This window comes from Microtus ochrogaster, linkage group LG5, assembly GCF_000317375.1.
Source record: "Microtus ochrogaster isolate Prairie Vole_2 linkage group LG5, MicOch1.0, whole genome shotgun sequence".
Taxonomy (NCBI): Eukaryota; Metazoa; Chordata; class Mammalia; order Rodentia; family Cricetidae; genus Microtus; species Microtus ochrogaster.
In genome coordinates, this window is record NC_022031.1 from 38,998,067 (window position 1) to 39,011,038 (window position 12,972).

Here is a 12,972-nt window from a genome sequence, read left to right on the forward strand (position 1 = left end):
GCAGGGACATGGTGTGCACACCCGTAACACCAGCACTGAGGATGCAGGGACATGGTGTGTACACCGTAACACTAACACTGTGGAGGCAGGGGCATGGCAAGCCATGATCCTACATGGAAACTCTGTCTCAACACAATCAAACAGACAAAACTCAAACCAGCTGACACACAGGAAAAGTAGTTCAATGTCACCCCTTATCAGGAAGATGTAAACCCTCCGCACCCTGACCTGGTAACATCACATCAGAACCAGGATGCCACTGATGAGCAGTGACAAAGTGTGAAGAGAATGGAATCCTTCTAAGCTTCTGGTGGGGAGGAATGTTATCTATAGTCACTTGGAAAATAGTCACTTTGGCATTCCTTCAAAAAACTGAACATTGAGTTAATCATGTGATCAGTGACTTCAAACGTGTGTGTGTGTGTGTGTGTGTGTGTGTGTGTGTGTGTCACTAGCACATGAGAGTTTGGTATCCACAATCCAGAGGCCAGAGGAAGACACAGGGCATCTTTCTCTGTTGTACTGGGTTAGGATCTTAAGATAAGATTTCCCTGATCCAGAAACTCTCCACTTTGGCTAGGCTGACCAGTCAGATAGAGCTTGGGATCTCCTAGTTCCTATCACCCATTCCCGGGACCCACTCTTGATAGCTTGGTGAGAATCCCAAAGGTTCCACAACCTCCCAGAACAGTGTCACCAGCTGGGGACCAGCTGTTCAGACACATGAGCGGGTGGGGGACATTATACATTCAAACCAAAACAGAGTAGTGTAGTGACTGGAGGTGGTGGCTGAGGAAGAAGTGTTGATCCAAAGATACAAGCTTTCCATTAGATGAGACAAATGGGTTTATGTTCTCTACAGCACATTATGATTAGTGACCATAGTTAATGACAATAATCCTATACCTGAAAATTGCTTAAATATCTCAATGTACAATGCATCCTGCAATGCAGCCTATTCTACAACGCAGACAGATACGTTGAACAACATGAATATACAATAAAAACCAAAAATAACTTGTCAATCAATTTTCAAATAGGGCTACCCTTCGTTACATCTTTTGTAGAGAATTTAGATAAATCATTTCTCCTAGAAGGAGGAAGAGGAGGAGGCAGAGAATTCCTGCGCAGAATTTATTATTTTTTTGTTCCTGTCTATTGTGGGCCAGCCTCTCTACCCTCCCACTGTTTGGTCACATACATTAGTAAGATGACAGTTATACTCGAGCAACACACTACATGCCTATAAGCTAAACACTCAGGATATAGAGGCAGAAAGAATGAAAGTGCAGGACAGTCTGGGCTACATAACCAGACTCTATCTCTAATAAAATAAACTAACACAAAATAAAATAATGACTAGGGCTGACATGACAGCTCAGTGGGTAAAGGCACCTGCTGTTAAGCCTGACAACCTGAGTTCAATCCCTGGGACCCGTGTGGCGAGAGAAACAACTCCAAGTTGTCCCCTGACCTCCACACATGCGCCATGGCACCTATGATACACACACACACACATGCATATACATGCACACATATATGCATGCACATACATGTACATGATAGATCCGTGAAATGTAAATAATGAATAAACAATAAATACAGCCCTTTGTTTAAACTGGCTCAACTTTGGGTTCCTACTATTTATAACTAAACATTTTTAACTAATTCAGTTGATCTAACATGAGCAGGCTTGGTGCCATGATGGTCAGGGAGAATGGTAGGTATCCATCCTCTCAGTCAGCAGGGACTCTGCCTACATCTTGGATCCCAGTAAGGAAGGGACTCTTTCTGCCATAGATTGGGGCAACCCTCCCTGCGGCTACAGTGTAGCACATCCAAACAGAGACCATGACAGCAGAAAAGCACTGGGGCTAGAGAGGGATCCACAGGATCTAGTCTCAGACAGGAGTAGCTCTGACATCAGAAGTCCAGAGGGTGACTAGAATTTTGCTAAGGCCTGCTTAGTCAAAGCCCTTCAACCAAGTATTTCCTCATCTGGGGCCGGAGAGCTGAGCGTCAGTTGGTATGGGATACTTGTGTGTCTCTTTACACAGGGCCAGGGATTGGAAGCTTTTCTCAGAATGAATGAGATGGGAGGCAGGGAGGGAAGGAAGGAGAAAGGGAGGGAGGGGCAGGGAGGCAGAAGAATGAGCTCTGAACTGGAGCTTTGCTTCTGTCAAAGCAACCCATGAACACTGGTCTTAGAAGAAAGGAGTGGGCTTTGCTAATAAAAACAGACCGTGGCTTCCTAAAGTCTCAGCACTTGAGTGATGGAGGTAGAAGGAACTACATAGAGAGTTGAGGCCAGCCTGGGCTACATGAAACTACCACATGCATACCTTTTGAAAAATTAAAAGAATAAGGTTGGAAAGATACCTCAGTGGCTAAGAGCAAGTCTTGAGTATCCTAGCAGCCGAGTCAGGGGGCTCAGATCACACAACAGCCTGGAACTCCAGCTCCAGGGCATTGGCTGCTCTCTCCTGTATCCTCTGCTTCCCCTGGGCACCTGCACTGATACACACACACACACACACACACACACACACACACGAATACACAAGTAAAAAAGTAAATTAAATCCTTAGAAAAGCCCTAGTGCTAATAATTTCTTGGTAAGGAGAAGGAGGTTGGCATCAGAGTTTTCCAAGCATCTTTGTCACCTGAAGAACATAGGCACCCTCTCCCACGGTGCCACAGGGGAGGTGCACAGAGCTGCCACGGAAGTGTGTGGATTTAGCTTGACCAGGGCTTTGCCACCTCTCTAATGAAATGAAGGCCCGAAGCCCTCAGCCCACTCATGCCTCAATCCAGAGACAGCTTCCACTTTCTTGGAGGCCAAGGTTTCGCCCGTCTGAGCCCTCACCTTAGCCCAGTTTTATAAGGATGTTCAGCACATGCAACCCACAGCAACACATGAACCCCTGTCTTCAAGCAAGGGGAAGGCAAGTTAAAGGGCAGCATTGGCAAAGTCACCTGGGTGTCTTAAGGGTCCTTATTTGTGGGACTTTCAAGCTCAGCACTGTGTGTGAAGGGCCAGCCAGGGCTGCATCCTAAGACTCTGTCTTTAAAACAATTAAGAGGATTTCATTTAGCAAATACTTTTGAGGGAGTGACTTTTTTTCTCTAAGCACAGACAATGGCCGCAAAGGGCAAACAGGGGTGACACGCACACTGTTCACACACCTGTGCTGGTTGTTCTGTGTCACAGGCTGGCTTTCCCTGAAGCTGATTCTAATGGAGAGATTTTTCATGCAGGACGTGTTCTGTGGGAGATGTTGAAAGGAGCAGAGGGAGAACACGGGCTGCCACAGAGAAGAGCTTTGCAGCACGGCTTTTGGGGATAATCGGGAGATCTAATCCTTTGTATTACTGCTGACCGGTTACAGAGTGGGCCAACCTGAGAAGAGACCATGACCGTGGGTGTGGTAGCTCTCCTTAGTTGGGGGCGGTGCTGTAGAGAAATCCAATGAATGTTGTCAGTCACTGATAGACCCAGTGGCGAGGCAATGAACACTTCATCTCTGGGCAGGAGTAAGGATCCAGACAACACACTACAGCCTCCATTCCACACTCCTAACCGAGACTTCTCCAGGTTTAGCAAGCATATAAATCCCCAGGAGAATCTTGTTAAAATGAAGATTCCCAGTCAATGGCTGTGGGCCTGGGGACTCTCTATGTCAATAAGCTCCCAGGTGATGTCAGCCTGTGGACCACACTCTGATTGGCTCTAAGGCAACTTGTCTGTCACTTGACACTACTTTGCATGAAGATTCTCAAGTGAGAGCCATCAGAACGTGTGGGTTATAGGCTATGTCCCTCCCTCTCTAGGTGAGGCATCTGTGACTTGCCAGGTCCCTTACAGCCGTCTTAACATCCTTGTTCCTCAGGCTGTAGATAATGGGATTTAACATGGGGGTCAGAAGTCCATAGAAGAGGGAGATGAGCTTGTCTGCAAGGTCCTGCTTGTCTGCCCCCAGGGGGTCCTTGGACTTGGGCTTCCCGTACATGAAGAGGATGGTCCCATAGAAGATGATGACCACAGTGAGGTGGGCAGAACAGGTGGAGAAGGCCTTCCTCCTCCCCTCAGCGGAGGGGATCCTCAGGATGGTGGTGAGTATGAAGATGTAGGAGACAAAGATGAACAGAACTGGGATCCCCAGGAAGATCATGTTGGCCACCCCCATGCTGATCACATTGATTGAAATGTCAGCACAGGCCAACTTCAGGACAGCCAGGATCTCACAGATGAAGTGATTAATGACATTGTCCCCACAGAAAGGCAACTGTATCGCAAGGGAGATCTGCACCAAGGAGTTGGCACCACCAGCCACCCAGGAGCTGATGGCCATGGGCACATAGGCAGCCTTGCTCATGATCACTGGGTACCTAAGGGGGTTGCAGATGGCCACATAGCGATCAAACGCCATCATGCCCAGGAGCACACACTCCGTGGCTCCCATGGCAAAGGAGAGAAACATCTGTACTGCACAGCCTGAGAAAGAGATTGTTTTCCTGGGAGTGAGGAAGCCATCCAGGACCAGGGGGACCGAGGAGGTGGTGTAGCAGATGTCCAGGAAGGAGAGGTTCCTCAGGAAGAAGTACATGGGCGTGTGCAGGTGGGCGTCAAGGATGGTCACCAGGATGAGGACCCCGTTGCCCAGCAGGATCACCAGGTACATTGACAGGATGAGCACAAAGAACGTTTTCTCCAGTGTTGGGTGGGCAGAGAGGCCTAGCAGAACAAATTCTGTCACAGTGGACTGGTTGGCTACTTCCATTTCAAACTCTGTCTTTCATCCCGAGGAATACTAAAGGCAGAAAATGCACACTCATTATCTGACTTGCTGGGGTCAACACACGATGCCTTTCATAGCATCCAGAAACTGGCTTCTGAGGAAGGGCTGGTGGTATAGACCTTTCATCCCAGCACTTGGGGGGCTAAGGTAGGCCTGCAAGTTAGAAGCCAGCTCAGCTACATAGTCAGGCAGGCCTTGTTCCAAAACAAAACAAAAACTTACTCTCTGAGATTCAACTGTAGGGCCAAGTTGTCTAAAAGCCCATCTATGTGGCAGACCTGGAAAAAAAAAAGAATTAAATTTAGTGATGTAAATGATATATCTGTAGTTAATACTGCTTGGACAGCTAAAGTAATGTCGAATGTTGATATCTGCTGTTTCCTGCATGTTACAGGAGAGCAGGACCACCCTGAGGGTGTGCCGTGTGTTTGGAGACCTTGGGCAATCACAGTTCAGTGGCCCTGGCCATTACATAGCTTCTTGCCTGTACTTCTGAACCTGGGTCTTTCTCACACACCAAGTTCAGTTATAATTTTAGTTCCTACACTGAGAATATACTTGTTTAAAAACAAAGTTTTCTACCTTCTTAATGGTTTTCTCTCTCTCTCTCTCTCTCTCTCTCTCTCTCTCTCTGTGTGTGTGTGTGTGTGTGTGTGTTTGAGTGGGTGTCTGTGTGCCACAGAGACCAGACGAGAGCATTGGCTCTTCTGAACCTGGAGTTAAAGGCAGTTGTGAGCTGCCTGATGTGGGTACAGACAAACAACCCAGGTCCTCCAGGAAAGCAATATGAATTCTTAACCATTGAGCCTTCCCTCCAGCTCTGTCTCTAAGTCAAAGAGTCCCTGTCCCCTGAGCAATGCAGGCTCGAGAGAAGGAGATTTTCCCCTGTTTCCCTCATGACCATGCCTAGCTGCATCTTAACTGCTTGGAAATGTGGCCAGAGATATAGAGCCTTACCTGATTGTTGGGGCCTCCTCAAAATCCACATTTTTAGCTCCAGAAGGGTGGGCCCTTGAGTCCCCACATTGAAACTGGGAAGAAGAAAACGCAAGAAAAAAGGCCTTCCCACACCATTCGGAGGTTTGCAGACACACACACGTGCAAACCTGTTCTGCCTCCCGGAGCCAGCACCTGTGCCACAGATGGTCACAATTCTGCTTCCAATTTGCTTCAGAACACCAACTGTCATAGACCCTGCACAGGAGAGACAAAGTGACGTGTGAGCTGGCTGCCTAGTACCGGTTATATGCCCTGATTTCAAGCACAGTACATGCCTGTAAATAGCACTTGAGAGGCAGAGGCAAGAAGATAGCTACAAGTTCAAAGCCATGCTGGCCTACATAGAGGGTTCCAGGCCAGGCAAGGCTAGTAGGACCTTGTCTCAAAAAGGCTAACCAACCAACTAACTAACTAACTAACTAAATCTAAACAAACAAATACCTAAACCTGGGCTGGAGATGGCTCAGAGGTTAAGAGCATTGCCTGCTCTTCCAAAGGTCCTGAGTTCAATTCCCAGCAACCACATGGTGGCTCACAACCATCTGTAATGATATCTGGTGCCCTCTTCTGGCCTGCAGGCTTACACACAGACAGAATATTGTATACATAATAAATAAATATTAAAAAAAACCAAAAAACCCCACTACTTTAAAAAAAAAACAAAAAAAAACAAATACCTAAACCCTGATGTCAATGTGGTCCATACACACAGTAGAGTTTTATTCAGTCATAAAGAAAAATGACATTTTCAGGAAAATTGATTAGTGGACAAATATTATTTTAAGCATGGTAGCCTAGGCTCAGACATAAATGTCATATGTTCTCTCTCATAGCGAATACTAGCCTCTGATTGTTAAACAGAGCAAACAACTGAGAGCAAGCATGGGAAAGGGCCAGGAAGCGAGAAAGGGACCCATGCAACTTACGGGGGGTGGGGGGTTTAAGGGAAGAGGCCTGGGGATAGTGATAGAACAAAGTGGAAGAGGGGAGGGGGTAAGGGGGGCAGGGAGATGAGCAGAAATGAAATGTGTATTTAAAAATCCATATGGAAATCTATTACTTTATCAGCTAATTTTAAAAACAAATAAGAAGTTAGAATAAAACTGGAAAGCTTAAAAAACAAAACAAAACAAACAAACAAAAACCTACCTGATTGCAGGGTGTGGTGACTCAAGCCTATAAACCTAGGGAATTGAGCAGGCAGAAGGATCATGAGTTCAAGACCAGGCTACAGAGTGAGGCCTGGTCTCAACAAACCAAAACCAGTTCTGCGTAGTAGCACATGCTTATCATCCAAGTAGAGGCAGGTGGATCTCTTTGAGTTTGAGGCCAGCTTGGTCTATGGAGCAAGTTCCAGGAGAGCCAGAGCTATGTAGATAAGCCCTGTTTTGAAAAACAGCACCACCACCAATAAAACAAACAAAAAAATACAAGAGAAAACAAACAAAAAAGCTCACTTAATATAAATAACAACAAAACTCTTGGCAATCTGTTTCTAATTTGTTTGATACACACACACACACACATTTTAAATCTCTTAGCCAAGCATGGTGATGCACACCTATAATCTCACCACTCAGGAGGCTAAGGCTAGATCATGAGTTTGAAGACAGTCTGGGTTACATACATAGTGAGAACACGTCTTTAAAAAAGACACAGCTGGGCATGGTGGTGCACACCTTTAATCCCAGCACTTGGGAGGCAGAGGCAGGCTGAAATCTGAGTTTCAGGCCAGCCTGGTCTACAGAGTGAGTTCTAGGATAGCCAGGGCTACACAGATAAACCCTGTCTCAAAAAATAACAAAACAAACAAACACCCCAAGCACTGAAAGACAGCAGTCCTAGAAATGTCACTAACCTGTCTCAGCCCCTGTCAGGACAGAGTTGGAGCAGTACAGAGGTCAGGAGGGGTTTGAGGCTTGCATGTGGTCCTAAGGATGGTGGTGGTGGTGTGTGTGTGTGTGTTTCCTAGTCAGTCATGATAGTGTTCAAAATCTCAGGATATCAGTAGTTTGGGGATAAGGAACAACATCTTAAGAAAAGCCATCAGAAGGCAAAATTTCCCCAGGTTGCCAATCCAGTCACTGAAGTCTCCTTCATAGGGGTCTTCTCCATGCTGAATGGTTTTGTAATCTTGCTCAAATGTTTGAGGGGTGGGGTGCAGTACCTTGGTCAGGAAGTCTGGATTGATAGAGTGCTTTGGGGACATCAAATCCGCCTTGCTCTAACTTCTTTCTCTCACTGATCCTAAGTCAGCCTCCCAGGCCCTTACAAGCGTACCTACCTGCTCCTTTGCAAGCTGCAACCTTCAGAGAGGAGCAAATCGCTGTCTTGTCCATCCAATCCTAGCCCAGCCCACTCCATGCACCTTCCTTCAGCTAGAGGAGAGCTGATCCAGGAGTAATCTCGAACTTACCCAGTGTGGGGTCCAATCAAGCTGTGTTCATCACTTCCAGGAGCAGACTGGTGGGATGGCAATGTGGCCAATGTACCAAGGTGAGGACAGGTGACTAGCTCTGAGTCACCTGCCCATCTGGGTGCTACCCGGCCATAACCAAGCAGGTCAAGCAAGACCCGTCTCTCAGAGGTGTCCCAGCACCAGCTAGATGTGCAGTCTTGTCGTGACATAAACTCTTTAACTATTGTCTCCCCTCCTGCTTCTCTACATGACTCTGAAGGTCAGGGACTCCAAGATGCAATCTTAGCCTTACAAGCTCATGCCTGAGCTTAGGGCTCAGCGGCATGGAGAGGGGGGAACTGATTCTCGAGTCCGAGGCTCCCTGGGGTCCCCAACCCATAGGCGCTGTGCTGGGACCAGTGAGCCACACCCAGCCACTAGACCCAGCAGCTCTGTGCTCCACCCTGCTCTCAGGGGCTCCAGATTCTCCACGGAGCTTAGGACACGGTTGCTGTGGGGCTAGGTCCCATCCCAGAAGCAATTTAAAGTTTAGTGAGAGGCTCTGAGTTGAGACTCCACCCTTCAGGCCCAATTAAACACGTGGAAATCTACCTGGAGCTTCCTCTCAACACAAAGTTCAACTCAACAAAGTTCTCGGGTGCTGGGTTCCCAGAATCCTCCTGGGGTTTATCCCAAGGATTGATTCAAGGTGACTCTGTCACCTCAGAGAACCTACGCCTAAGAAAAGCTGAGCCTCGGGGATCTCGATGCGGTTTCCCCAGTCACCCACTGGGTCTCCCCATCCATCCACTGACCCGCTGACTCTCCCCACCACCACCAATCTCCCATCTCCCCGCCAACCTTCCCATCACCACAGACCATCTCTCTGCTACAGACACATCAGGGTGGATGGGAGGCACAGGGCCAGAAGTGGGGCACTGTCGTTAGAGAAGGACCAGCAGAGTGGAATTATGGGAAGACCAGATATGACTGAGTGGGCTATAAAGCTGTCCAGGAGGCAGGGGACTGCAGGGTGTGCAGACCTACCTAGTCCAGGATAAAAACTAATAGGCATGGAAGCCATGGTATAGCCTTGGGAAACACTTAGAAGTTAGAGAAGGTGAGATTTAGAGAGCTACCTGGATAGCAGGCACAGGGGAGAGATAAGCCAGTGAAGGCTAAAACACCTGCCAGGTTCAGGATATGCTCCCCAAATACGACCTCTTGGGCTACTAAGTGTTTTAAACTGAGGATGGCACTTACAATTTGGATCTGAAATGTCCCCCAGGAGACATTGCTGTTCGCCTAATCCCATCTTGGTACTACTGAGCTGGTAGAAACCTGAAGAGGCAGAACCTAGTGGCGGGTGTGCTGGTCTAGGCATGGGACTGGAGGAGACACTGCATGCTGAGCACGGGGTGAGTGGCTGTCCTCCACCACATCCTCCCCACCATGGCCAGTCGACTTGCCACAGGTCTGGAAGCCAAATAACCGTGGGCTGAAGCCTGTGAGCTAAAAACGTTTTCTTGGGGCCAGGCGTGTCGCTCAGAAGGTAGAGTGCCTAATATGCGGGAATCTCTGGCTCCATTTTCCAGCATCACCTAAATGGGTATGATGGCTTGTGTTTGTAAACTAGCCCTTAGAAGGTGGAGGCAGGAGGATCAGAAGTTCAAAGTCATGCTTGGCCCTATAGATCAGAACTGGCTACATGAGAACCCCGCCCCCGTCTCTGAACCATTTTCTCTTTATAAGTTGACCTTCTTGGTCATGTCGTTCAGTTATTAAAAGCTGATTAACAAGAATGCACAGGAAGGCACATAGCATCTTTTCTCACTCTTCTTCCTGTTGTGGTACATGCCTGTGATCCCTGAACTCGAGAGGATGAGGCAGGAGGATCGCATTTCAAGGCTAGCATGGGCTACATCACAAGACCTTGTCTCAGAAAAGAGAAATTAAAAGTTAGGAGTGGAGACCAAAAAGATGACTCAGCAAGGTGACCTGAGTTCAATACCCGGAACGCACATGGTAGGAAATAATCTACTTCAACAAGTTATTCTCTTACCTTTGTGTGAGCCCTGTGTGTGCAAGCAGGCATGTGTATACACACACACACACACATACACACATACACATGCACACACACACACACACACAGATAAACAAACTTAGCACAAATGCTTTTAAAGCCATAAGGGTGTGTCTTAGTTAGGGTTCCTATTGCTTTGATGAAGCACCATGACCAAAAAGCAAACTGGAGAGGAGCGGGTTTATTTGGTTTACACTTTCGTATCACTGTGCGTCATCAAAGGAAGCCAGGACAGGAACTCAAACAGGGCAGGAACCTGGAGGCAGGAGCTGCTGCGGAGGCCATGGAGGGGTACCGCTTACTGGCTTGCCCTGACTTGCACAGCCTGTTTTCTTGTAGAACCCAGGACCACCAGCCCAGAAATGGACACACCCAGAGAGGGGCAGACCCTCCCTATTAGTCATGAATTAAGAAAATACCTTACAGCCAGATCTTTTTCTCAATTGAGGTTCCCTCCTTTTAGATAATTCTAATTTGTGTGTCAAGTTGATATAAAACCAGCTAACACAGGTTGCCAAGTGATCTGACTGCTTCCTAATAACTAACTATATTAGTTATTAGTTATTCTCCCTCCCGCAGTATAATTCACAACTACTTTCCATTTTCTATCAAACTTTCTTAAATGAACATTCAGAGTAAGACTTTCTTCCTCTTACTGGGCAGCGGTGGCGCACGCCTTTAATCCCAGCACTCAGTAGGCAGTCAGATCTCTGTGAGTTTGAGGCCAGCCTGATCTACAGAGCAAGTTCCAGAACAGCCAGGACAGCTAAGGCTACACAGAGAAACCCTGTCTTGAAAGACAAACAAAACAAGAATGTAGCTGCAGAAGGGCTGGAGAGCTGAGATGGCTCAGGAGTTAGGAGCGCACGCTGCTCTTCCAGAAGACACAAGTTTGGGTCCCATCATCTACGCCAGGTGGTTCACAGCCGCCTCTAACTGCAGCTCCGGTGGACTACACACCCTCTTCTGGCCTTTGAGGGCACCTGCACTCACATGCCTGAGCACACACATAGACACATAACTAAAAGTAAGAATAAAACTGTTTAAGTTCATTAATTTCATGGGTATGGGTGTTTTGCCTGTGTGTATCTGCATGGTACCCACAGAGGCCAGAAAAAGGCTCCAATGCTCTTAAACTACTGAGCCATTCTCCAGTCCATGAAGGTTTTAAAAAAAAAAAGCCTACATGTCAGGAACAGTTATATTGAATAAATTAGTGTGCTTTTCTTTCCTTCGTCTGTCTTATGATAACTCTAGCCAGTGAATAGAAGAGGCTGGTTTCTGTCCCCCACAAACCAGACCCTAAGTCTTAAAAGCTTAGCCTCACAGCAGGTGAGGAGAAGCCCCATGTGGACAGGCAGGGGTGCGGCAGCTACAGGGTTGGTTCTGGATCTTTGGGACATAATTTCTGAATTATGTACCACATTAGTGTCTGCGAATAAATAAATGACTAGTAAACCTTTCTGTGTTTGAGGAGTTTGTGGTACATTGGATTTATTATGCTTGTGATACCAGTGAAGCATTGGCGTCAGTGAGAGGTGCCACTAACGATTTTCCAAATCTTGTGCTTTCTATTGCTCCCAGCAAGCCTATGAAGTGGGCATGGGCATTATGGTCATACAGTAAGCAAACAGAAATAAACAAATAATAATTAAACTATTAGGTGAAATTTTTGTGAGCCATGCTAGCATACTATTGAGCCCAAGATGGGGTTGTGAGAACTCTACTACCTTTACAGCAGGCTAATCAAAGGCATGGTGGACCAGACTTTTGACTAGCGTCTGAAAGTGGGGAGATGCAGCTAACAAATTCTAATATCCCCATTTGATGTTTGGAAGGTAAGAGAGTTGCTTGTTGAGGACACAAACAAGCAGGCAAGCACACACACACACCTGTGCCTTGTTGTTCAGCTTCTGGCTTGGACTAATTACACTCTGCGCCCATCCTTATGCCCCAGTCTCCGCTGTTCCAACTTAGGCTTCCAGCCTTTGCCTTCTGTATTACCTGCTGTCCCTTCTCCCTCCCTTCCTTATATCAATGTGTTAGCATCTCAAGATCCCCGAGAGACAGACTGAGGGGTTATTTGCCACTGGACAACTTGTGTGCTTGCTGCCCCCTGGGTCAAGTGGGTCCCTGTGGCTGAAGTTCGTTCTGGCACAGAGCAAGGAAACAAAATAAGTAGGTTCTCAGAGACAGACGTGGAAAGTCAGGGGAGCTAGGCTACCTAGGACAGACCTGTGAGCCGGGCAAGGACGGTTTGCTAGCTGAGCATTCAGACAGCCAGACTCACCTGTGATCCTCATTCCTCCACTTGGCATTGGGCCTACAGGAGGCGGAGCTTTGGCCCCTCCCCTCACCCTGACCTTACTGCACCTGCTTCTAGACTTTGCCGCTTCTTTCCTTTCTGGGAGGTGCACTGCTCCTCATGATTCCAGGCCGAATCTGTAAATTCTTCAAGCTGCATCGAAACCTTCCCGAGAAACATGATGTGACCTCCAAGGGAATGTCGTGCCCACGTTTGTCTTCAGGAGAACGCAACAAATGTAACCATCAATTCCGGAAATGCTTGGACCTGGGGTTCAGACTACTTATCCTTGGCAAAACACAATTACACACACACACACACACACACACACACACACACGTGTGGAATAGAATGTCTGACACATTAAACTTGGTCTTGATAAATC

General features: G+C 47.3%; 1 protein-coding gene across 1 annotated transcript; it reads right to left on the reverse strand.

Annotated features, from left to right (window-relative positions):
• Positions 1 to 2,636: 2,636 nt before the first annotated feature.
• Positions 2,637 to 4,781, reverse strand: LOC101987065 (olfactory receptor 13C7-like). The gene is made up of 2 exons (XM_005362102.2): positions 3,864 to 4,781; positions 2,637 to 2,663 (listed from the first exon to the last, which is right to left on the reverse strand). The coding sequence occupies exons 1-2, from the start codon at positions 4,779 to 4,781 to the stop codon at positions 2,637 to 2,639; spliced, it is 945 nt and encodes a 314-aa protein (XP_005362159.2).
• Positions 4,782 to 12,972: the final 8,191 nt, after the last annotated feature.

Coding starts and splice junctions, on each gene's coding strand:
- LOC101987065 (XM_005362102.2), bottom strand. CDS start 4,781: ATGGAAGTAGCCAACCAGTCCACTGTGACAGAATTTGTTCTGCTAGGC. Junction 2,664..3,863: donor ACAAGGATGTTAAGACGGCT/GTAAGGGACCTG, acceptor TATGTTCTTCAG/GTGACAAAGATGCTTGGAAA.